A 24,655-nucleotide genomic window follows, 5' to 3' on the forward strand; every position below is an offset into this window, starting at 1 on the left:
GTCTGCCTGCCCACACCCCACGGCTGGGGTTCACGGGTGGTTGGGCTGGGGGGCGGCCGGAAACAACCCTGAACCCCCAGGCCCTGCCCCATCCCGTGCACCCGGGAGCAGCGTGCCCTCCATCCGGGGCCCCCACGCACACCCCGCCCCACTCCCCACACGGGGTGGCGTGCGCACAGTGGGAGGCAGGTAACGGTACTGGGGTCAAGGCCCCGCATGCCCGGGGCCGACTTTATTGGGCCGGGCGCTGGAGGCCCCCGCGGGGCAGCTGCACGCGCACCGGGAGCAGCACCCGCAGCTGCTCCTCCGACGGCCGCTGAGCCCCGGTGACGGTGACGGTGACGAGGAGAAGGCGGAAGTGCCGCAGGCGCGCCTCCTGGAACCCGGCGGGGCCGTACTCGGGGCCGTCGGCGGGCCGCACCAGCGACAGGTACCGCTCCCGCTCCAGGAGCCCGCGGCCCAGCAGCTCCTGCGCCAGGCCGGGCTGCACCGCCTCCGGCTGCTGCCGCACGGCGGGGAACAGGTCCACGTCGCGCAGGTCGGACACCAGCGGCTTCCCGTACCTGCGGGGCAGGCGGGTGGGGGAGGGGCCGGCGGAGGGGCCCCTGGCCTCCGCCCACCTTACCTGAGCGCCCCCAGCAGCGCCAGCCGGATCCTCTCCGGCCGCAAGTGGTCCGGGTTCACCGCGTCCACGTAGTTGGTGTCCTGGTAGCGCAGGAAGGTGGCTGCCTGGCCCGAAGGGTCGATGACAAGAGGCCACCTGGGAGCGGCCGCCGGGTCACCGCCGTCCACCCAAACCCTCCGCTCGCCGTCGCCCAACCCAGGCTATTGACCTGCCATCCGCGCGGACGCGGTCGCCCACATCCTTCATTAGTACGTCGTGCAGCTCAGTGACCTGGCATTTCAGCCCCGGCGCCGCCGCTGCCTCCTCCTCCTCCTCCCCTGTGGGGTCATAGGATGGTGGCGGCGAGGCAGGAGGACCCAACGCCCCCACCCCCCACTCGCCCAGGAGTGGGCCCCGCCCACCCTCCTGGGTCCGCTCCCGCAGCTCCAGCCTGGCCATGGCCAGCGTCTCCTCCGCCTTCTGGGCCTCCAGACGTAGCCTGTCCACTTGGGCCTCCGCGTCCTTGATGGCCTGGAGGAGGGGCCCCACTCCGCTCAGAGCAAGGCTGTACACCTCCACACAGGGCGCCCCATACACCCAAGGAGGGGATAGCGGGCCCCCTTCCACCCCCGGAGGCCGAGGCCGCTGCTGGAAGGTGACACCCCTCGTTGGGGGGAGGGGAGGGAGGGAGGGAGGAGACCCCTGCCCCCAGAGCCCCAGGCCGGAGAGGGAGAAAGCCCACCTGCAGCGTGAGCTCAGTGCGGCCCAGGCGCCTCCCTTCACACTTGTCGAGCTCCGTGATCCTCTGGTTGAGCTCACAGTGGGCCTGCTGCAGCTGGGCGGGAGGGCCCCGGGGAGGCTGGCCTGGAGCCCTGCAAACCGGCTCAGCGCCTCCCGGGGCCAGCAGCCTGCAGGGCGCCTCCCTGCCCGCCCCCAGGCTTCCCATCGGCCAGGCTCCCCCTCACCTCTCTGTGGCGCCGCCACCCTTCCTTAGCCAGCTGCTGCACTCGGGACTTCAGGCTGGTGGGGGGAGGGGACAGCCGGCTCAGAGCCGCCCCTTGCCGCCCCCCCCCCCCCACCCTCCCCCCCCCCCCCCCCCCCCCGCCGGCCGGCCGCACCGCTCGGCCTGTGCCTCCTCCTGTCGCTCGGCCCCCCGGGCCCGGCGCTGCCGCTCGGCCTCCATGCTCTGCAGCACGGCCTCAGCGAGGCCTAGGTCCCAGGACCTCAGCACACTAACCACGGCGTCCAGGGAGGCCACCTAGTGACAGACGACGCCGGTGAGGAGCTCAGCACGTGTGTCCTGTGTTCTGCCTGGCCTGGGAGGAGGCTCGGTTACTCTCCCGTTTAGAGAAAAGGGTGCAGCTGTCACAGCTCACCCTCCGAGGGCCCCCGAAGCCCTGACCGTCATGGTGCAGCTCCCCCCACAGACTGGGACCGCCGAGGGTCCTCCGGGCCTCCCTCCCAAGACCAAGCAGGTCTCCTTTTCCCACCCCCACCCCCAGTCCCTCCTCCCTCCCCAGGCCCCCTGCAGACGCAGGCGTCCACTGCCCGGGTCACCCTTGGCACTGAGGGTTCCAGCCCTCGGTTCCCGTTCTTGGCTGTCCGCAGGACACCGCCCGCGCCCCCCTCGTCTCAAGCCTCCCCCCCCCCCCCCCCCCCCCCCCCGCCCAGGGGCCAGGGCCACACCCCCACCCCCACCCCCCGACGGCCGAGGAGGGCGGTGCGAGGCGGTGCTCCAGCCGCGCTCACACACCTGCTCGGGGGTGCTACCGTCTTCTGCGTACACCCGGGGGTCCGCTCCGAGCTCCAGAAGCGCCTCCACAGCCTCCAGGTGCCCCCCGAAGGCCGCCCGGTACAGCGGCGTCCGGCCGTAGGCGCCCTGCGCGAGGGGCTCCTGAGCGAGGCCCGGGGGCCGCGGGCGCCCCACCCCCCACCCCCCTCCCGCCCCGGGCCCCCGCGCCCACCTTGCTGTTGGGGCTGGCGCCCTGCTCCGCCAGCAGCCGGATGGCCAGGGCCTGCCCCCCGGCCGCCGCCTCCGACAGCGGCGTGTTCCCGCCGCGGTCCTCGCTCTCCACCAGGGCCACGCGCCCCCGCCGCCGCAGCGCCAACCCCGCCTCGTCGTGGCCCACGCCCTCGCGAGTCAGTCATCTCGTCCACCTTCTCGCGGTCCCCGGGGGCGCCCCGACCCCGTCCCTCGCCCCCGCCCCCCGCCTCCCGCCTCCCGCAGGACCGCCTTGATCTCGCCCTTGCCCCGTCGAAGGCCGCCTCCCTCAGCCGCGCCCCGCGCTGTACGATCCTCCTGCCGCCGCCGCTCGGCCGCGTCCTCCGCCTCCCGCCGCCTTCGCGCCGCCTCCTGCTCCCTCCGCACCAGGGCCACGAAGGCCTGCGGGCAGACCCGCACCGAGGAGTCGCGCAGCCCCGGGTCCCGGCCGGGCCCGCGTTCACACCCCGTCTGTGCAGGAGCTCCCGCCACTGGGATCGGACCTCCGGGCCCAGCCAGCCCGGCCGCCTCACCTCCCTCTCCAGCCGTTCAACGCGCTGCAGGTAGTTGCGGTGCTCCTGCCGGCGGCGGGCCAGGGCCCTTGGGGCCAGGAGCTGCCGGAACGCACACTGGATGATCGTGGCCGCTCGATCCTCCGCGGCGGGCCCTGGGGGTGGAGAGAGGGCTCGGGGCTCCGGGTCCCCTCCAAGCCGCGGTCACGCAGCCGCTGGGACCCCAACACCAGACGTGCCAGACCTCCAGGTTCACCCCACCAAAGGACAGAAATGTTCTAAAATCTGCAAACACAGGGGCACCTGGCCGGCTTGGTTGGTAGAGCAGTGACTCTCCATCTCAGGGTTGTAAGTCCCAGCCACATGTGGGGTGTAGAGGTCACTTCAAAATAAAATCTTTAAAATTGGCAAATGTGGCCGCTCGGGAATGATCCACCGGCCGAGAGCAGAGGTGGAGGAGGACCCACAGGCAAGAGTAGAGTTAGGCCCCCAACTCCTGACCTGCCCCACCCCAGACACAGCTGGGACCCCCAGAGACCCCCGCTGCGGAAGACCAGCCGGAGAAGCTAGCATGGTGAGAAACATGGCCTCGGGCAGAGAAGCCCCCACGTGCCCCCCACAGGCCCCGCCTGGGCACGCAGGGGCTGGGCAGGGCGGGCACAAGCCCACGGGGACTCGGAAGAGGGAGCCCAAGGTGGCTGCGGCCCGAGCTCCAGGCCCCACGCAGCCTCCGTGGGGGGCTATGCACCCCGCAGGGAGCACGGGAACCCGACCGGCACTGGACGAGGGTCCGCACCCCGTGCCCTGGCCCCCTGCCCACCTGAGGTCGGGTGGGTTCACCTCTCTGGGCCTCCGCGTCCCTTTCTGCAAAACGGGGTAACCGTGACGGTGACACCCCACGGGGCCCCTGCGGGCTCCCAAAAGTTACTCAGTGCTCGGCACGTGCTCCTGGAGTCGTGTGCCAGAGGGGCAGGGCGGTAGCCACGCCTGAGTGTGGCAGGGCCACCGCAGCGCGACCTCGCGGAGTCGGGCCACGAAGGCCGCTCACCCAAAGCGCCCAGAGCCACGGAAGAGCCTGAGAGGGACTCGGTGCGACAAGGAGTCGAGGGGCGGGGACAGTGAGCGAGGCCGGGCGGCCAGAAAGCTGGTGCGGCGGAAAGTGGACAAGCGGAGACAGCGTAGAAAGGGAGGCGAGAACGATGAAACGTGAGGATTATTCGAGTCTCCGGAGGTCTCCCCGTTGTGGTCTCCGCGTTCCAGAGATAAAACACCAACAGATCTCCTGACTTGAGTCTTACGGGTGACGAGAAAAACGTACCGGGAAACGGACCTCTGGCATCAGGCGCACCGCAACTAGGTCGTTGAACCTTCAAACAACAGCCAGAAAGTTCTTCGAGCCTCCGGATCGAAAGAGAAGCCGACTTGGGCTTCTCCTAAGACACTTCCTGGCCACAGGAAAGGTCACGGGTCAGGGACTTGGTGTCCACAAAACTGAAGGGAAAAGAGAAGCTGAAGATCCACAGGGACTCTTCTCCCGGTGGCAGAGCGGGGCGTTCAGACCGACAGACAGGAGGACAGCATGACTGCCTCGCAGGTACCAGTGGAAGGGGGGAGGGGGAGCGGCCGCCCCGGGAAGGGGGCCGCAGACCCAGCAGGGCGTCGGGCAGCTCGCGGCGCCAGGGGGACAAAACCTGCATGTGATCGGAGCTCGCCCGTAAGGCTTTGGGCTGAGGCTCCGCCAATGGAAATACAGAAGGCGATTTGGGAGCCGCACAGGAAGAAAAGGACCCGTTGCTTCCCTGAAACGCAAATGTCAGTGAGCGCCCCCATCTCACGTGGCGCCACGCTGGGCGGGAACCCTGAAGGAGCCAGTCTTGGGGACGCGGAACAGAAGCCCCAGCAAACCAATCAGTCTTTGACGGAGCCGCCCCCCCCCCACACACACACACACCTGATGCCTGCCCCAGACCAAACAAACCGGCCCTGCAGGAGGATGGTGCTGCCCAGGGCTTTGGCACGTTCCAGAATGTTCTGTGTGCCACGTACCAAAATCATCAGGCAAATGAAGAAACACCATCTTACTGAAAAAGAAAATGATGAACAACAGAAATAAACCCAGATAGAGCAAATAAGGAGTCCTTGGACGCGGACCTCATGTCTGAGTGACACATTCTCAGAATTAAAGACAAATTAAAAAGCTTTGGGACACCTGGGTGGCTCAGTCTGTTCAGCGTCCGACTTGGGCTCAGGTCATGAGCCCCGCGTCCGGCTCTGTGCCGACAGCTCGGAGCCTGGAGCCTGCTCCAGATTCTGTCTCCCTCTCTCTGCCCTTCCCCCAGTCTCACTCCCTCTCTCAAAAATAAATAACATTAAAAAACAGTTTTTTTAAACATTAAAAAAAAAAATGGGGGGCGCCTGGGTGGCTCAGTCGGTTGAGCGTCCGACTTCCGCTCAGGTCATGATCTCACGGTTCGTGGGTTCCAGCCCCGTGTTGGGCTCTGTGCTGACAGGGCAGAGCCTATTTGGAATTCTCTCTCTTTCCCTCCCTGCGCCTCCCCTGCTCACGCTTTCTCCCTCTCTCTCAAAATAAATAAACTTAATAAAAAAAATTGGGGCAGAGAACTGGAAACGATAATAACAAAGAACTAAATGGAAATCTGAGAAGGTAAAGATATAAAACCCGAAGTTGAGAGTTCAATGAGCAAGCTCAATGGGATATCAGACACGGCTGAAAACAGAACAAAACTGGATGCAAGACACACGGAGACACCAGGTTAAAGGTGCAGAGGCCAGAGGAAAGGTCTAGCACGCGCGTAACTCAAGTTGCAAGCTTAAGGGACAGGGATGAGGTAGCAACATTCAGAGAAAACGTTGCAAAACTAACAAAAGACGTGGAAAACAAGCAGGGGCTCACACCCACAGCACGCCACGGTAAAACCGCTGAAAACTAAAGACAGCGAGAAAAGTCTTCAAATTAAAGGAAAAAAGGTCAATTACCTTCAAAGGGATAAAGAAAAAATTAAGGCAAAACAAACACACCTTTGGACACACACAAGGGCCTCAGCAGCCGCAGAGCAGCCCAGCAGGGGTGCGGGTGCGGGCAGGGGCAGGGGCAGGGGCAGGGGCAGGGTCCACGGAGAGAACGCACGTGCGGGGGAGATGCTCCCCAGACAGCGCTGCCGTCGCAAACACAGCTGAGTTAGGACACGCACAACACCGGGGCATGTGCCCAGAGGAGGGCAGGGGTAGTTCAAAGTGCCGAGGTCCGCGCCATGTCAGGACGGGGGACAGTCCCACCGGACTTGAAGACTCCAGGACAGGTGACCGCGGCAGGATTAGTATAGAAACACCGGCAGGCACGCCTGGGGTGGCGCCCAGCAGTTTGGGCCCCGTGTCGGCCCCCTCCTGGAACGGGGTGCCGTCCGTGTGGCGCAGGCGGTGGGCACTGCGCCCCGTGGCTACCCCACGCTCTACGGGGCTCCCCCTTGGCAGACGGGGATCGCTGTTGTGGGCCCCGCGAGAAGGCCACGGGGAGGCACACGCACACGCCCGGGCCGCAGGAGTGCAACACGGCGCACGCGAGCTGTCTTCCGTTACTGAGTTTGTGGCCATTTGTCAAGGCAGCAACAGAAAACACAAAGTTATGCCCAACTGCGAGTGGCAAGTAAAGTCTAAGGCAACAGGCGTCTCTGGAGCTAAAGAACATTCCAGAGGGGGAGGGAGCAGTCTGCCAGGCAGCATGGCTCTTACAAAGACGTCCACCTCTGCTGACAAGGCCTCAAAATGCACCGAGCAAAACTATGAAGAGCAGCGACGAATCTAAAATGGCACTAGGGGGCGCCCGGGGGCTCAGTCGGTGAAGCGGCCGACTTCGGCTCAGGTCACGATCTCGCGGTCCACGGGTTCGAGCCCCGCGTCGGGCTCTGGGCTGACGGCTCAGTCTGGAACCTCCTTCGGATTCTGTGTCTCCCTCTCTCTGCTCCTCCCCCGCTCACTCTCTGTCTCTCAAAAGTGAATAAACGTTAATAAGTAAAACCATAACGTGCGTAACGACACAGGAAACGTCTATTTTACGGCTAACCCTCTGCCTGGCCGACATGTTGAAAACGCAGGACCCAGCCACCCCCGAACCCCGTCACCGCGGGACTCTGTCACCACTGAACCCTGTTGACAGGGAGCACGGGGCAGGCCGGGGCCCAGCACAAGCTAGCACCTCCCCCCCCCCCCATCGTGGGTTATGTGGAACATTCCTCAGGCCCTCCCGGCTGCCCAAGGACAAAGGAGAGGAAAGGAAACCAAGGCTTAACCGATAGAGATCACAGTCCTGCAGGGCCTGAGTCTCCAAGTAAATTCCAGGAAAAAGGCAGTCTTCTCAACGGCCTCATCTCCAGAAACTCCCTCCTGCCTCAGGGCTAATGCTTTGCTAGAGGGAAAAACCACCTCAGCTCGACACTAGCTGGGCCTCCAGGAATCTGGAATCCTCTTTAGCATGTGGAAATCCCTTCAAGAAACTTCCTCTTGAGGTCATCCCCCGACCGACCGACCGCACAGTATACGAGCAGTCACTCTGCACGACCCCAGGGCAGCTCTCCCTGCCCTCGGGTCCTGGCCCCGGGCTTTACTAAAATCACCTTCTTGCACCAAAGACGACTTCGAGGATTCCTTCTCGGCGGTGGGCTCCGGACCCCCCACCGTCACCCCCAAACCTCATCACCTGTCACCACGGTTAAGGTAAAGATCAAATAAGGAAAAATCAAGTAGGGATACCCATATATTTAGAAATTCTGAAGTACGTTTTACAATAAGTGCGTGTCAGAGGACAAAACACGAGGAAAACGATAAAGTACGTGGAAGCAAATGTTCACGGCGCGCGTGGGTCCCGCCGCGCGGTCAGAGGGCGCAGAGCGCTATCCGAGGGCGATGCCTCCTCCGTGGGTCGGGCCGCGCGGCAGAGCCCGAGCGGGGAGTAAGCTTTTGCCGTTTGAAACCAAGAAACTTGTTCCTGAAGGCCCGGCCCATCCTGACCGACCCAGAAGCAGGTGGCAGACGTTCAGACTGAACCGTGTGGCCCGGGCTTCGGGCCGAGGCGGGGGGCGCGCAGAGGACGCCCTCTGGGACACACGAGGCACCGCGTGAACTTGTGGCGCCAGGGGGCCAGGCGGGAGCACACGTTGGCAGCGTGCCCCTGGCTGCTTTTGACAAAGACGAGCTCAGAGCACGAGGGGCTGTTTTGCAAGTAGAAGGGGAAAGCGGGCAAGTCCACGCTTCGAGGACCAACCGCCTGGATGGAAACGGTAACTCTTTCAAATCCCAAATAGCGCGGGGTAAAATTGAGGGGACGTTTGAGGGACACGCGCAGTGAGAACTCAGCCCCGCGTCGAGGACAGAGCCACGGGCAGGGCCGGGTCTGGGGAGTCCTCTCCTGTGACTGGGCACGACCCTCCCATCGGCCCCGGTAAACTCCGGGTAGCCACGATTAACGACAGGGATGAAAGACAGTGAGGGGAGGCGAGACAGGGAGACGGACCCCGCCGGCCAGGGCTCCCGGCGCGCGAAGTCGCCCGGGGCCGCACAGGGGGCCGGGGCGGGGGGCAGAGAACCGGACATCACGCGTGTCCACGCTGCCTCGCTCCGAATGGCGGGGCGCGTGGGTGATTTGTTGCTTTTTCCTTTGATTTTCTGGCACGGCTTCAAATTTGTATGAGTGCGTGGGCTTGGGGGTGCTATCTCATAGTCGTGCACCTGTCCTGCAGGCTGGGACCATCGGCTGAGGACGTCCCTCCGGCCGGCGCCCCCCGACGGCTGGTGCTTCTCTCTCTATCCTCCCATCGCCAGAAGGTCCGATCGGAAGAACACGGACGCTTCAAGAATTACGGGGTCCTCGAGAGAGAGCGACGCGCTATGAACACCCCTAAGTTCCCAGACGGAGGCCTCAGGGGCTGTCCGAGACCTTGTTAAAACGACCTCTTGTACCTCACAGACGCAGGACAGGCAGATAAGCACCAACCGCAGGCTCGGTCGTGTGCGTCGGAAAACCACCACCACCGTCCCCACCTGCTTCACGGGGCTTGGGCTTTGGTTCCTTGTATTTGTTAGTCGGATACAAAATACTTGGGGCAGGGTCGACACTGTTATTGTACGAAAAGCCAAGTGGGAGAGCCGTGGACTTCCTAGCAGAAGAGCCAATCAGAGAAAAGATAGCAAAATTAAGAGGATGTACAGATTCACGGCACAGTGGAGGAACTAAGTTCTTCGGTTTTCGCACCGCAGCGGACGGACCCTTTGTGGACAGTGACTAAGCGATGGTCGCACCTGCTGCTCCAGACGCGCCTTCCCATTAATGGGACCAATCAAGGCCGCACTTGGCACCTGTCATGGCTGCGACTATTAACCCGGCCAATGTCTGTCCTAGCCCGGGAAACATCGGCCACAAGCGGCTACTTCAGTGCAGTGACAAAAGCCCAGTTGTCCGGGGGCACCCGGTGGGCTCAGTCAGTGGAGCGTGTGGTGTGGCTCTTGATCCCGGGGTCATGAGTTCGAGCCCCACCCTGGATGTAAAGATTACTTAAATGAACTTTAAAAAGAAAACATTCGGGGCGCCTGGGTGGCTCGGTCAGTCAGGCGTCCGACTTCGGCTCAGGTCACGACCTCGCGGTTTGTAGGTTCGAGCCCCCGCGTCGGGCTCTGTGCTGACAGCTCAGAGCCTGGAGCCCCCTTTGGATTCTGTGTCTCCCTCTCTCTCTGCCCCTCCCCTGCTCACGCTCTATCTCTCTCTCTCTCAAAAATAAATAAACATTAAAACAATTCTAAACAACAAAAAATGAAAAAAATAAAAAAAGTTCTTCTGGGTTGTCACCCCTGTTACTTTTAGCACACAACTGTTCAAAGCGACAGACGTATTTCAAAATCTGGAGGTACGATCACAGAACGTAAATACACAAGCGGTGCGAGCAAGCAGAAGGGTGGTGAAATAGAATTTGCATGAGGCTGGCCAATGAGCCCAGCCTCTCTCCCGCCCCTGCCGCGGGCAAGGAGCCTGGATGAAGTAACCAGAGACGCAGGCAGGGACACCCCCGCAGGGGCCCATCATCCCGGGGCCCCCCCACCCACCCCTGCCTCCGTGCGGGTGCAGCGAAGGCGTTCCAGGCTCTGACTTCCGGGGAGGTGACAACTGAAGTGAGTCTTGCACGCGTCCTGAGTGTGGGGTCTGGGACGGCCGCCCTTCCGAGATCTAGGCGGCCCTCGGCAGCCTGCAGGTGCCCCGAGGCCGGGCCTCCGCTGCCCACTCAGAGGCGGAAGCCCAGCTCTTGGGGGCCCGCCGCTGGCCTCCTGGCCTGCACAGCCGCCCAGGTACCGGCCTCCCACAAGCTCCTGAGCTCGGGCCGTCCCCTCGACAGCCCCTTGCCCGCCCAGGGAAGATGGCCACTTCTGAGGCTTATTTCTGTGAGCTTCCGTGTCCCGTCCTGATTTTTAGACTCCCAACAGCTGTTCAAACCAACTGTCCTATTAAAGTCTGTCTTTTGATTTTAGCAAGTTTCTGTTTCCTGGAGGGCATTCGGACGGGGACAGTACCTGGTACCAGAACAGACCTTAAAAGATACAATCACACAGTCAGTTTGGTCCCGCTCTCATCTTTGACCACGGTACCGAGCTCCTGGCCGGCAGGAAGGGAGATGCCCGTGATCCGTGGCAAGAAGCAGCGAACCAGACCGGCACCTGTGCTCGAACAGGAGGCCTGGATGCCTTCGGGGGGGACCCTGCAGCCCACCGCAGTCAACCCGCCTCCAAGCTCCCCAGCGGCCCCGTTTGCGAGGGGGACTCGGCCCCGGAGGAAGGGCGGGGGCCAGGATTCGGACCAAGCCCCGGGGCCCCAAAACACCACCGCGGTCCTCTAGTGACAGCGGGGGCTTCTCGTGGACAGGAGATGGTGGAACTGGGGCGCAAGAGGGGGGCCGAAGGCAAGAGGAGGGAGAAGGGGCTTGCTCTCCCCCGTCCGCTGCGCATTCTCACACCGCCCCGGCCACGCAGCGGCTTCCGTGTCAGAGGAGGCCGGTCTTCTGAACCAGGCGGCGGCCTCCGCTGAAGCAGCCGCCCTGAGAGGCGAGGCCCCCGTGACCTCTCACCGCACCCGGCCCATAATCAGAGCCAGGGGTCCGAGCAGACGGGCGGGGAAGTGCAAGCCGGCTCCAGGAAGAAATAGCCAGCTTTCAAAAAACCCTTTTCTGCAGGAAACGGTCGATGTGAGTCTGTAAAGCCTCCGCCTGACTGGGATCCTGGGGCACCCCCTGCGCTAAACAGTAAGAAGGACACTTGTGGGGACGCCTGGGCGGCTCGGTCAGTTAAGCCTGCCTGGGATTCTCTCGCTCTCGGCCCCTCCCCCACTCGTGCTCTGTCTCTCTCTCTCAAAATAAATACACCCGAAAAGAAAAAAGAAAGAAGAGGGGTGTCTGGGTGGCTCAGCTGAGCTTCCGACTCTTGACTTCGGCTCGGGTGGTGATCTTGCGGTTCATGGGTTTGGGCCCCGCATCGCCCTCTGTGCTGGCGGCTTGGAGCCTGCCTGGGATTCTCTCTCTCTCTCTCTCTCCCTCTCTCTCTCTCTCTCCCTCGTCTCTCGCTCTCTCTCCTCTCTCCCCCTCCTCCCTCCCTCCCCCGCTCTCTCCCTCAAAAATAAACAAGCTCATTTTACAAATTACTTTAAAAAGACAAAAGGAAGAAAGACACTTGTGAGTGACTGCGGAGCTCAGTGGCGACTCCGTGGGGAATGACCAGTTTCTGGAAGAGAAGAGGTTAAGTGGCTGCAGCATGGCGTCGTGACAGGCAGAAGGCAGAGTGGTGGTCAGGGCGCTCTGACGTGCGACGGGACACGTGGGCAGTGTGCGGGGCACCGTTCGATCTGTAAAGTCAGAATAACCCCAGGCTCTGCCGATCGGGTATCTGACGTCAGCCATCACAGTCGCCCGCGGTCCCAGACCAGCGCCAGAGTCAAAGGCGGAGCCGCTCTCGGAGGAGGACCCAGCCACAAGCTCTGTCCCGACACCGAATACTCTCCCAGTCCTTCCTCAGAGGGGTCCGTGGCCCTGTAGCTGAATGAAGCGCACACTGGGCAAAGGGGGGTGGGGTGTAGAGCTTCAGAGGACCCCCGGGGGTGGTATCTAAACCGCCACCGCCACCCGCAGCTTTGGAGCAGCGTCAGGGTCCTCTGCTCGCAGAAGGGGCGTCCGCGAGGAAGGCACCGTGGCTTGAGTCGTCTCCCCCGGGTCCGGCGGGTCTACGGATCCGACCTGTACGTTGGGATGGATCTGCTGAGCCGCTGGCGGGAGGCTCACCTCGGCGCCTTGACCAGCGGGGCCATTACGGCAGGAAGAGCCAAGCGGGGCCCCAGGAAACTTCCTCCCGACCAAGACGGTGGACAAGATAGAAACAGCGCTTTCCTGGAGGACTCGTAGAGATCAGCAGCGGACACCAAGGCCTGAGGGACCCACGTAAATAGTCAACCGATCTTTACCAAGAAGCAAAGGCCGCCTTTCCAACGAACGGGCAGGGACAGCTGGTCACCCACGTGCAAAGGGGGAGAGAACGTAGGCTCACAGCTGCACACACTTACAGAAATTCACTCACAGTGGATCACAGACCGGGGGCGACCGACCGGCTCAGCCGGTGAGGTGTTGCGATTCCTGATCTCGGGGTTGTGGGTTCGAGCCCCACACTGGGTGGAGAGATTACTTAAAAAACTAAAATCTTTAAAAAAAAAAAAAAAATGGATCACAGCCCCGAACGTAAAATGCAAAACTATAAAGCTCTTATTTTTTTTTTTAATTTTTTTTAACGTTTATTTATTTTTGAGACGGAGAGAGACACAGCATGAACGGGGGAGGGGCAGAGAGAGAGGGAGACACAGAATCGGAAGCAGGCTCCAGGCTCTGAGCCATCAGCCCAGAGCCCGACGCGGGGCTCGAACTCGCGGACCGCGAGATGGTGACCTGAGCTGAAGTCGGACGCTCAACCGACTGAGCCACCCAGGCGCCCAACTATAAAGCTCTTAGAAGATGACACGGGACAAAACCTGGATGGCCGTGGGTATGCTGACCATCTTTAGATGCAACTTCAAAGGCACCATCCAGGGGCGCCTGGGTGGCGCAGTCGGTTGGGCGTCCGACTTCGGCTCAGGTCACGATCTCATGGTCCGTGAGTTCGAGCCCCGCGTCGGGCTCTGGGCTGATGGCTCAGAGCCTGGAGCCTGGTTCCGATTCTGTGTCTCCCTCTCTCTCTGCCCCTCCCCCGTTCATGCTCTGTCTCTCTCTGTCTCAAAAAATAAATAAAACGTTAAAAAAAATTAAAAAATAAATAAATAAATAAAATTAAAAAAAAAGGCACCATCCAGAAGGAAATCGTTGATACGCTGGACCTCATTCACTTAAAAAATTCCTGCTCTGTTGGGGCCGCCTGGGTGGTGCAGTCGGTTAAGCGTCCGACTTCAGCCAGGTCACGATCTCGCGGTCCGTGAGTTCGAGCCCCGCGTCGGGCTCTGGCTGATGGCTCGGAGCCTGGAGCCTGTTTCCGATTCTGTGTCTCCCTCTCTCTCTGCCCCTCCCCCATTCATGCTCTGTCTCTCTCTGTCCCAAAAATAAATAAACGTTGAAAAAAAAAAATTAAAAAAAAAAAAATTCCTGCTCTGTGAAAGACAGTGTCAGAGAGTGAGAAGACAAGCCACAGACGGGAGAAAATATTTGCAAAAGACACATCTGGAAAAGCGTGTCACACGGGGCGCCCACTCGTGATTTCGGCGCAGGGTCAGGATCTCGCGGTTCTTGAGTTTGAGTCCGCATCAGGTTTGGCACTGACGTAAGGAGCCTGCTTGGGACGCTCTCTCGCTCTCCCTGTTTTGCTCTCTCCCTCTTCAAATACATAAATAAACTTAAAAAAAGAAAAAAAACCCACGTTATCCAGAGTATACAAAGAACTCCTGAAACTCAGCAGGAAGGAAACAAACAATTAAAAAACAGGCCAGAGGCCTTAACAGACAAGTCCCCCGAAGAAGATAAACAGATGGCAAACAATCATATAAAAGATGCTCCACATCACGTGTTATCTGGGAAATGCAAATTAAGACAACGAGATCTGCCCGCACACCTACTAGAACGGCCACAATCCAGAGCACCGACAACACCCGGTGCTGGTGAGGACGCGGAGCCACGGGAACGTTCGCTCGTGGCTGGTGGGAAAACGGAATGGGGCAGCCACTTTGGAGACAGTCTGGAGGAGTTCTTATAAAATTAAACATGCTCTGGCCACGTGATCCTGGAGTCACGCTCCTTGCTGTTTACCTAAAGGAGATGAGAACTTGTGTCCACACGAGAACCTGCACACGGGTGTTCACAGCGGCTTCATTCAGAGCCCCCAAACCCTGGAACAGCCGAGGTGTCCGTCAGCAGGTGAACGGACAACCTGTGGTCCATCCAGACAACGGGATGTGGGTCGGCACTAAGTAGGAACGGGCTGTCGAGCCGTGAAAAGACCTGGAGGGACCCTAAATGTATATTACGAGGTAAAAGAAGCCAGTCCGAAAAGGCTACGCACGGTACGATTCCAAGTCTGTGACATTCTGGAAAAGGCAAAACCGTGGAGACGGTAAAAGACGAGTGGGGGCCAGGGGCCGGGGGGACGGGAGGGACAGAGGATTCAGGGCAGTGAAGCTACTCCGTGTGACACTCTCAGTATCGGCACACGGATTACACGTCTGTCCCACACCCGCAGAATGTGCGGGCCTAGAGTGAGCCCTGAGGTAAACTGTGGATGCCGGCTGCTGACGAGGCATCACGATCAGGTACCCGTGTCCGTTCACTGACTGGGACGCAGGTACCACTCTGGCGGGGATGCTGACAGCTGGGGAGATCGCACACGAGTGGGGGCAGGGGGTATATGTGAAGTGTGTGTACTTTCCCCTCCGTGCTGCTGGGAACCTGAAAGTGCTCTAAAAAATAAAGCCTTAATTTAAACAAGAAGGCAGGAAGGCTCGAGGAGAGCGGGAGTGGGGTCCCCAGAATATCTCCATTGAATTCACCAATCCGGCCTTTGCAGAAAGTGAGTAATGGCGGAAGATGACGGAGCTCGAGCATGGCCACCTCGATGGGTGGCAGGGCCGGTCGGGTCTGCCGTCCGGAAGCGGCGCCTTCGCGGGAGCCGACCCGCCTCTGGCAGATCGTACGTGGCGACTGATTTGGCACATGCTCTCCCCTCAACAGCCGTCACCGGGAGGGCCTGGCCAGGGCGGCAGTCACCCCTCGCCATCTCTTCCCAAGACCCCGGCTACGCTCCGCCTTCTCCTCCGCTATGGCTCACGGGGACCGTGGCAGACAGAACGATGCCCCTGCCAAAGATGCCCATGTGCTGGTCCCTGGAGCCCACGAATGTGCTGTGTTACATGCAGGAAGGAATTAAGATTGAAGATGGAATTAAGGCACTAATCAGCTGACCTTAAAATAGGATGATCACCCTGGGTTATGCAGGTAGACGCAACGCAATCACAAGGCTTCTTACAAGTCGAAGAGACAGGGGGCGCCTGGGCGGCTCAGCCCGGTGAGCGTCTGACTCTTGATTTTGACCCAGGTCATGATCTCACGGTTCGTGAGTTCCAGCCCCACGTCGGGCTCTGTGATGACAGTGCAGAGCCTGCTGGGGATTTTCTCTCCGCCCCACCCCTGCTCATGTGCTCTCTCTCAAAATATACAAGCTTAAAAAAAAAAAAAAAAAGTGGAAGAAAGACAGAAGAGCCCATGGGGAGCTGTGACTCGAAAGAAGGTCCAACAGATGCCACACTGCTGACCCGGAAGGCGAGGAAGGGTCAGGGGCCAGGAACGCGGGCAACCTCCAGGAGGGAGGACACAGATTTCCCTCTGGAGCCCCAGGAAGGATCTCGGTCTTGCCATGGCCTTTCTGTCACCCGCCGAGGCCCGTGTCGGACTTCTAAGCTACAGTGCTGGCTGTCACAGCAACTGCAGACAGTGGACACGGGAACCCAGATGCTCCTGGCACCTCCCCGGTCCAGGGAGCTCCAGACAGCGGAGGCAAAAGCACGCCGGTGAAGTCCTTGAGGGTTCATGAATCCGGGGCGCGTTGGGACATCTCAAGGTAAAGGAGAAAAAGGTAAAGTCCGTGAGGACTTGAGAGCAGCACAAGCCATACCGGGAGTACGGCCCACCCCGCTTACTGAGACCCAGAAAAGGCTACCGCTCCAGCAGGGCCCGGAGGTTGTGGCGGAGGCAGGAGGCGAGGCCGGCCCTGCCGGAGGGTCTGTGGGGAGAAGGATGCCGTCAGCAAGGCCGGGGGACGGCCGCAGGCTCTAGAGTAAGGCTCTGCCTTCGGGACAGAACACCATTCGTGGTTTGGCCCCTGGGGAGGCGGGGTCCGGCTGGGCACCCGAGGACGTGCAAACTGGGCGGTCAATCGCCGCCTGGGGTCCTCGCCCGTGGACCCCCGGCACGGGGCACACGCAGCGGCAATCCACTGCGTGACAACAACGAGCCACCGAGGAGGCACGGTACATTCCGTGACCCACACGGTCCTGCCGTCCTGTCCTCTCTCCAGCAGGATCACAGCCTCGCCACCTGGGAGGACAGGAGGCGGAGCAAAGTCTCGCCTTGATGCACAGGAGGCTCAGCCATGTGATCGCCGCCTATTACGCTCCTCTGTCAGGGGGACCCTAAAAGACGGCGGTGGAGGGGCTCCCCCAGGGGCACCTGGTCACCCCTCCCTATGGGTGAGAAGAGTGGCCGGGAGCGTGCAGAAAATGGGACCCCAGGACACTGGTGAAAGGCTTGGCTGGCTCCTCAGGAACGCACACTGAGCAGGACTGGGATGACAGAGACACGCAGGTCTGGAGAGGCACGAGGATGGGCGCGCGGCAGGAGCAGGCTGGGGGCACCACCCAGGGGTGGCTGGCTCTGCATCTCACCGTGACACGCCCAGACACAGCCCGCTGCGGAGGAGACGACAAACACCGGGTGGACAGCACAAGGGACCCGTGGGTATCGGCCGGCCTCCCTGCTCGGCCGCCCAGTGCTCACGTGCAGGCCTGCGCTGAGCGGAGTGGCCGCAGTGGCGGGGACGCCGGCGACACTCGGACCCAACAGCATGAGCCCCTCTCATCGAGGCTGACCCAGATCAGATGCTGTCCCGCCCGATGGCCTTCTCCATAGCAGCTCACGTCCGGGACTTGGGGGGCGGCAAGGAGCCTGGGGAGGACTCCCTCCGAAGGGACTTCTCGGAATAAACCCAGAGCGTGAGAACACTCCTGTCCTCCCCCCTGTGCCCCCCCCCCCCCCCCCCCCCCCCGCTGCAGAGGCGGCTCTGGCTTAGCAAACGGACGCGGAGACTGTCCCAGGGCTCAGGAGCCACGTGCCCCCGGCAGCAGGGCAGGGCCACGCACACCCTCCCCTCCGGGTGCCCAGGCCCGAACACACTTCCGTGCAAAGGGGACACCATTTATTCTGGCTGACGTGGGTGCCCACGGGGAGGCTCCTGCTGGGCCTCCTGCTCTGCTCACGGTGCCATGTGCGCAGACCTGCTAACCCCCAGTGCCAGTCCCAACCCCTGCCTCGCAGCAGAAAGACACAGTGCAGGGGCCCGTCGGGTCTCATCCCGCGCCCCAGAACAGCTGGCCTCAGACACGAGTGGCAGGGCCTGCTGGAGGCTCAGACTGGGTGCTGTTCCGGAGAATTCGGTGGGAGCCCGCTGCCCGCTCCGGAAACCGAAACAGAAGGCAGGGAATGACGTCTGTTCCTCCTTCCCCTGACGCTGAGAGTGTGACCTAAGTGTGGACAGCTTCTCCCCAGGAGTCTTGGAAACGTCACACCAGGCCACGGGCTCAGCAGAGACAGTTCTCCGTGGAGCTCCAGAGTCCAGTCCAGCCAGCACTGGCCTCCGGTGACAGAAGGGACATCCTACGCAGCCTTCGTCCAGGGTCTGACCTTGATCACGTCTGCCTCTTTCCCAGCCCAAATCCCCAGCTAATGCATATCCTTCCAGTACATTCCAGTTCTACTTAAACTGCATAGAATACGTTCCTTCTGTACGTAATCCAGAACCATGACGAATACATCGGGCATATATAGCTTTTATAAAACCATTAGCTTTCACAGACCTTCTGTGGTCCGCCCCTGTCCTCAGGACAAGGTCAGGCTCCTTGTCCTGGCCCTTGGTGTGTGGGTGGGGTGCTGGGAGTTCATCCTGGAGCCAGGCCAGCACCACCCGCACAAGACCGGGTCTGTGTGGGGTGTGAGCCGCTCGCCCTCCGGGGACTAGACTAGAAGTAAAATGGGACTCAGGAGGCAAAAAGACCAGGGCCAGGGAGGGAAAGAAACCGAGAACACGAAGAGCTCTCTGTGGGCACGAGGGCTCTGGCTCAGGTCACCAGGGAGCAGTCTTGGGAGACTGGACAGCAGAGAGAGGAAGGGTCTACCCTTGGATGCGCTGGCGAGTTGGAGGACACCCAGGAGAGGGCTGGGGGGCTGAGCCGAATAGAGGATCGCGCACAGGAGGACGGTTTGGTAAAGACATAGCCCTGGAAGTCCGTGCCCATAGACGGCAGCGGAGGCTGTGCGAGGGAAGACGGCCTGGGACGGGGCCCCAGGCGCAGGCGCCCAGGAGTGAGCAGGGGAGGCCCGGTGGGACACTAAGGCGGTGCCTCCCTCCAGGCCCCGGGACACCCGCCGGCCGCCAGAGATGAGGAGGGACGGACACGACCACAGGGAGTTAAAGGCAGGAGGGAGAGGGACTCCCGAGAGGCCGCGCCCCTGGGAGGCGGGCACGGAGCCAACCCCGCCCAGCCCTCACCTCCCGGGGAAAGCAGGAGGCCGGAGGCATCAGAGGGAGGGAGGCAGGGCCCGGGTTCGCGCGCCGCCTGCTCCCGGGAGGGCCGCGCGGCTGCACGAGCCCCCGCGCGCATGCACGCTCACACTCGCACACGCGCGCGCACTCCCGTGCGTGCTGGCCACGCGCGTCCCGGCCCAGGGCAGCCCCTTCCCCGCCAGCCCACCCCCCGGTCCTCCCCCTCCCCGCCCGGCCCCCAGGCTCTCACCTGCGGGGGCCTCGGCCTGCGGGCCGGTCTCCCTCTGCCCTGGCGGCTGGCGGTGCGCTCCCGGCTTCCCTGGGGGAGGGGGCGGTCAGCGCGGTCGAGACGCGGACCCTCCCCCTCCCCTCAACCTCGGGAGGCGACTCTGCACCGAGTGCGGTCACCTCCTGGCTAAGCAAGTTGCCTCCCGCCGTTAAGGAGCGCCCACCCCGGGGGCCAGCCCTCCACGGAAGCAGAGCATCGCCCCTGGGGTTGCCGCGCGGGGGCGCCGGTGAGCCCGGCAGGCAGGGCCGCCCCTGCACCTGGGTCCCGAGGCCCCAGCTCCCGCGAGCCCAGGTGCTGCGAAGCCTCCGGGAGGAGGAGCCGCTGTTTGCTCCACCCCTAGGGCCGCCCGCATCTGGTGCCGCGTCGGTCGCGCAGGCCCTACTCCCTGTGTGTCCGCCTGTGCTCCCCCGAAGCTTCAGGGGCGAGGGCCGAGCGGGAGGACGAAGAGGGTGCTCCCAGCAGGGCTGGGCGAGGCAAACCGGTCAAGCCAGTGTGGCAGAGCCGGCTGGGATGGGGCCCTGGGCGTGGGTGTGAGTCAGCGGCCCCAGGCTGGGGAAACGCTGGGGAGGAGGGCTGGGGAGGAGGCCGTCTGGGGCCTCCTCCCAACAGGAAGCCCCGGGGGACGCCAGCACTCGTCCGGCCCTGTGCACCCCCCCACCAGCCAAGGTCCGTCCCTGGGGATCCAAAGGCCTTTGCTTCTGTGGGCAGGGCTGCTGGACCCCCAAGCGCGAGGCTTCCAGAGCCACGGCCCCACCCCAGGGCAGGATGGACTGTTGCTTACTACCCCACGTCAGTCCACAAAATGCCTTTCAAGGCCCCACCTCTCCAGTCAGCCCCCACTGAGTGCCAGCACCCCCCCCCCCAAGAGGCCACCACTCTGGGCGAACGGCTCTGTCACCTCCACAGAGCACCCCAGGCAAGCGTGCGCCCCTGCGGGGCCCCTCTGGCCGGCTGGGGGGTGAGGGGGTGCCAGGGTGTCCCTCTGGTCGGCTGGGGGGTGGGGGGGGGGCCAGGGTGCTCAGTGTGATCTGGAACCTCCCATGCCAGTTGGGTTGGGACTCTCTGTGGTCAGGCTGGGATGCAGCTCTCGGCCCGGCCCGGCCCGGCCGGGTGGCCCTGAGCTGGACCAGGGGTGGGGCGGGGGCAGGGGTGGGCGGTGGGGGGCGGAGGCACTGTGGCCCGCCCAGGGCAGGACCAGACTCGCTACACACAGCCTGCGATCTGGTTGCCGAGTCACCTCCGCCGGTTTCTCAGTCTCCCTCCCAGTCTGGCCAACGAGGCCTGTGGCCTGTAAAGTCCTGCGCCCTGTGTCAGCACGTTAGTCAGCCCTCGCGCCTGGGTGAGCCACCACGCCGCCGGAGTCCCTATAAACTCCCCAGCGTGGCCCAGCCCAACGAGCGGGGCCCGTGAGCCCCACAGGCAGAGCCAGGGCCCGGAGCCGCCGCATCATAGACACCAGCCAAGGGGCAGGGCAGGAGCGGAGGACCCACTGTGGCCTCCCGGGGATGGCCCCTGAGCCCGCCTGATCAAGGCTGGCCGGCAATGAGCTAGGGCCCCGGGGGCAGCAGACACCGGGTAAAAGGCGCCGGATCGCGGGCCATGTCGGGGAGACGAAGTCGGGCTCGAAGAGCCCGAGCCAGGAGGGCGGGCAAGGCACGGCAGGCCTCGGGTCAGCAGGGCCCTGAGGCCAAGCCCCCGCCCCCTGCCGCAGGGGGCCCTCGGGACGAGGTGGGGGTGGCCCCTGCAGGGCACGTGACCAGCAACAAGCCAGCTGCCCAGGGACACCCCAGGGCGGCCGAGCCGGAGCGGCCACAAGTAGCCGAGCGGCCAGTGCAGGCCACCGCTCTGGGGTCCGAGCTGGTGTTAGTCCCCCCTGCGGACATGGAAGGCTGTGGAGCGGGGGGGCCTGGGTCCCGAGCTGCTGAGGCTCCACGAGGTCCAGCTGTGCCTGGCCCAGGAGCAGCTGCTGCTGGAGGACCGGCGGCGGCAGGTGCAGCTGCAGATGCAGCTGTGGCAGGAGGAGCAGCTGTGGAGGGAGCAGCTGTGGCAGGAGGAGCAGCTGTGGAGGGAGCAGCTGTGGCAGGAGGAGCAGGCCTGGGTTCGCGTGGAGGGGCTGGAGCTGGCCATGGCCCTGGAGCAACTCCGGAGCGAGGGCCTTGAGGTGCTGCAGACCCAAGGCCAGGTAAGGGGGTGGAGGGGGGGCTCCGGACGACGCGTGGGGGTGTGGTGACCGTGCAGGCAGCTCACAGGTACCCGCCGAGGGCCAGCCGCCTGCTGTTGTGTGTGCTGCGGCCGGGGTGGCTGCGGGCTAACCGTGGGCCCGTTTTCGTATTTGCGAGTCGAGGCCGGTGCCCACGGCACAGGGCGCTACAAAGACCGTGCGACGGCAAGCCGTCCCGGGACATTTGTTCAGGGAAATTGAGGCAGAGGTGTTCCCACAGAGGACCCGGGTGTCCTGGCCAGCTGGGCCAGGACAGGTGGCTGCAGGAGCCGTCTGGGGCAGTGTCGGGGTACACAGGGTCACCTGCAGCAGGGACCCGGGGGACAGTCAGCAGGCAGCGGAAGCGAGGACATGCCTGCCCCCACGCCCCCAACGCGGCCTCCAGGCCTGCCGGCCCTGCCTCCACTGTTTACTGCAGCGTGTGCTCCCAGGGCTTGAGATCACAGAGGCAGCGTGCGGCCCTCAGCCTGTCATCCTCATTCCAGAAAGGCTGCTTCCTCAGACGCCGCTGGGGCTATTTTGGGAAACTAGGGTCTGACCCCGGCTTGACATGAAGAGTAGTCACCACCGTCCCAACCGTCCCGGCGGGTCGTGCGCTCTGTGAGCCCTCTGGGGTCCAGGGACTTGGACCGCCCCCCTCCGAGCAGAGGGGCCGCATCTGGGGAACAGGGTGGGTGCTCCATGACCCACCACAGACCCCTGGTGCAGGCTGGGAGCTGGAGGGACCCAGAACCGCCGCCGGGAAGGCCGGCGGCTAAGCAGACAACTCAGACGAACGCCACGACAGTGAAGACGACAGAGAAGACGTGGGACTCACAGAAGGGAAGGACGAGGGCTGGGGGGAGGTGCCCCTCCCGACCCCTGGCAGGGCTGAGCCAAGGGCAAGCGGTCACCATTCAGCCTGGAAGTGGCTATGCAGAGGGTGGCCCGAGAGAGCAGCAGCGGGCAGGGAAAAGCGGCGGATGGCCCAGGTGGAACAGAGGGTCAGAGCGGACCACACACTTAGCCTGAGGATCCCCAGCGCGAATTGTCACCGAGCTCTGTCTCAAGCTGTGCTCCTCCACGCACTGCTCCCCAGTCCCAGCCCGGGTGTGCAAGTCTCAGGGTCAGGGCCTGGAACGGACTGCTGAGCCCTGAACCCTCAGTCTGTCATACCCAAGCCCACCTCAGAGGTCCCCTGAAAGCCACTCTCGGGGGAAGGGTCTTCTCAGACCATCCCCGGTGGCTGCGCAGAGGGTCTCACAAGCCGGTGTCTGAGTGGAGGTGCCCGGAGATCAGACTCACGTACCGGCAGTGGCTCTCGGGGCTCCCGGCCTGGCTCCAGGGACGGATGTCTGCCGCTTCCCTGATGGTGCAGCTTTGGCACCCCCCTCTTTGCTGCTCATTCTCCTGGGGCGGGGGGCGGGGAGGAAAGGTCAAGGAAAGCACTCAAGTGTGTGCTTAGAGTGGCAGCGGCAGCAAGGACCAGCTTCGCGCACGGACTTGGACCTGTGTGGACCCCCCCCCCCCCGCCCCGCCCCGAACACAGCTTCCCTCCGGCTTCCTGGCCCACCTGCCTGCCCCTGGCCACTGGCCTGTGTGCGCCCAGCAGCTCAGGGGGAGTGCGCGACAAGAACATCCAGCCACAGCTCACCCCCTTGCCCTTGTTCACCTGCTGTCTCCACCCCGTCGCTCATCCATCCTTGGTTCCCAGGCCCCGACCGGCACCCCCAGCGCTGGGTGTCCGGAACCTACGTCCCTGCTCCAAACCACTGGGCGGCCAGCTGGACAAGCTTCCTCCTAACGCACAGCTCAGTCCTGCTCCGCTAAAGCCTCCGTGCTCCCCCCACTGCCCCCAGCCCCCCCAAAACACTGACACTTCCGTGACCCCAACCCGCTCCCGTTTCCGCCCTGGCAGGTGTTCCTGTCAGGGCCTGGAAGCACTGCCTTTCTCCCTAGTCCAGACGGCTGACCCCAGAGTTTATTTCCCCCCGGGAGGTCTCCTTGGCCCAGGCTGGGTCGGGTCCCCTTGCCTCCCCCCATGGACAGGTGACTCACTGTAGCACTGCATGGGCCCTGGTGTGACCCCAGGCCCGTGTGCGTGCCACTTGCGCTGCTGGTGTCTCACAGTGTTTGGGGAAGGAATTAGTGAAACTGACCCAGAAAACGGGGTCATGTGGCAAGAGGGACACGGAGGAAGGTGAGCAGAGACCGGCAGGAAGAGGGAGGGGAAGGGGGAAGCCTTGGACAGTTGGACAGGGGACCTGGCTCGGACACATGGCTGACCAAGGGCAGGGCCTAAGGGGGTGAGGGGACTTCAGTGGAGTCTGATGGGGGACTGGGGCAAAGATCTGCAGTGTTTGGGGGGGGGGGGCCCGAGGGCTGCTTTGAGGGTGTCAGTGCGTGCATCCAGGGCCCCCTGTCCGTGTGGAGTAGTACTAGCAGGTGCCTGCTGGGCGGAGGACTCCCGGTGTTCGTGTGGGGTCCTGAACACGGGCGCGGGTCTGCGGGGGAGGGTCCTGATGCTTGTGCAATTGTGTGCGTGGGGGATCAGCGGAGGCGGGGTCCCCTGTCTGCGTGTGGGGCCGGTGTGTGAGGGCTTCCCAAGTGCACGGGCGTCTCTTACGTGTGTGGGTGGACGTTGGTGTGTGCCTGGGTAACAGGCATGTGGAGGTGGTGTGCATGTAGGGTCCCCTAAGCGTGCAGGGGTCCCCGTGGTGGGTCCCCATTGGTGCGGAAGGAGGTAAGCGTGTGTGGACCCCATGTGCCTGTAGAGTCCCTCGTCCTTGTGGAGGTGGGTGTGTGCAGAGGCCCCTGTGCCCGCAGGGTCCCTACGCGGGTCCCTCTGTTCTTGGGGGGGGGTCCAACCTACATAGGGGGCGTTGGCCTGGGAGGGTGTGTAGGTGTGGGGAGAGGGTCGGTGTATGTGTGTGTGTGGTGGTGGCGGGGGTGTCTATGACCGCAGCGTCCCTGCGTGCCAGTGGGGGCCCAGGTACTTGGGAGTGTTGTGTGCGGGGCGGCGGCGGCGGTGGGTCCTCCGTGAGGGTATCAGGTTAGCGGGCGCTCGAGCGTGGCGGGGGACCCCCGGCGCTCGCAGGGTCCCCGGGCCCGGGCCCGCCCCGGGCTCGACACCGCCCCCGCGACCTCACCTGCCTCACCTGCCTCCCCCCACTCGCAGACCCGGGCGAGAAGCCCCGCCCCGCACGTCGGGCCGACCCGTTTCCTAGCGACCGAGCCGGAACTT

General features: G+C 63.2%; 1 protein-coding gene across 1 annotated transcript; it reads right to left on the bottom strand.

The window, feature by feature from the left end:
• Positions 1 to 187: 187 nt before the first annotated feature.
• IQANK1 (IQ motif and ankyrin repeat containing 1) lies at positions 188 to 4,794 on the bottom strand. The gene is given in 15 exon segments (XM_032591967.1): positions 188 to 563; positions 626 to 760; positions 834 to 1,135; positions 1,347 to 1,439; positions 1,570 to 1,624; positions 1,723 to 1,862; positions 2,358 to 2,483; positions 2,569 to 2,748; positions 2,750 to 2,761; positions 2,823 to 2,854; positions 2,857 to 2,893; positions 2,895 to 2,987; positions 3,119 to 3,252; positions 4,416 to 4,530; positions 4,696 to 4,794. Coding segments are annotated over 15 exon segments (1,884 nt in total). The 3' UTR covers positions 188 to 232.
• Between the last annotated feature and the right edge of the window lie 19,861 nt (positions 4,795 to 24,655).

Source organism: Lynx canadensis, chromosome F2 (genome assembly GCF_007474595.2).
Source record: "Lynx canadensis isolate LIC74 chromosome F2, mLynCan4.pri.v2, whole genome shotgun sequence".
Taxonomy (NCBI): Eukaryota; Metazoa; Chordata; class Mammalia; order Carnivora; family Felidae; genus Lynx; species Lynx canadensis.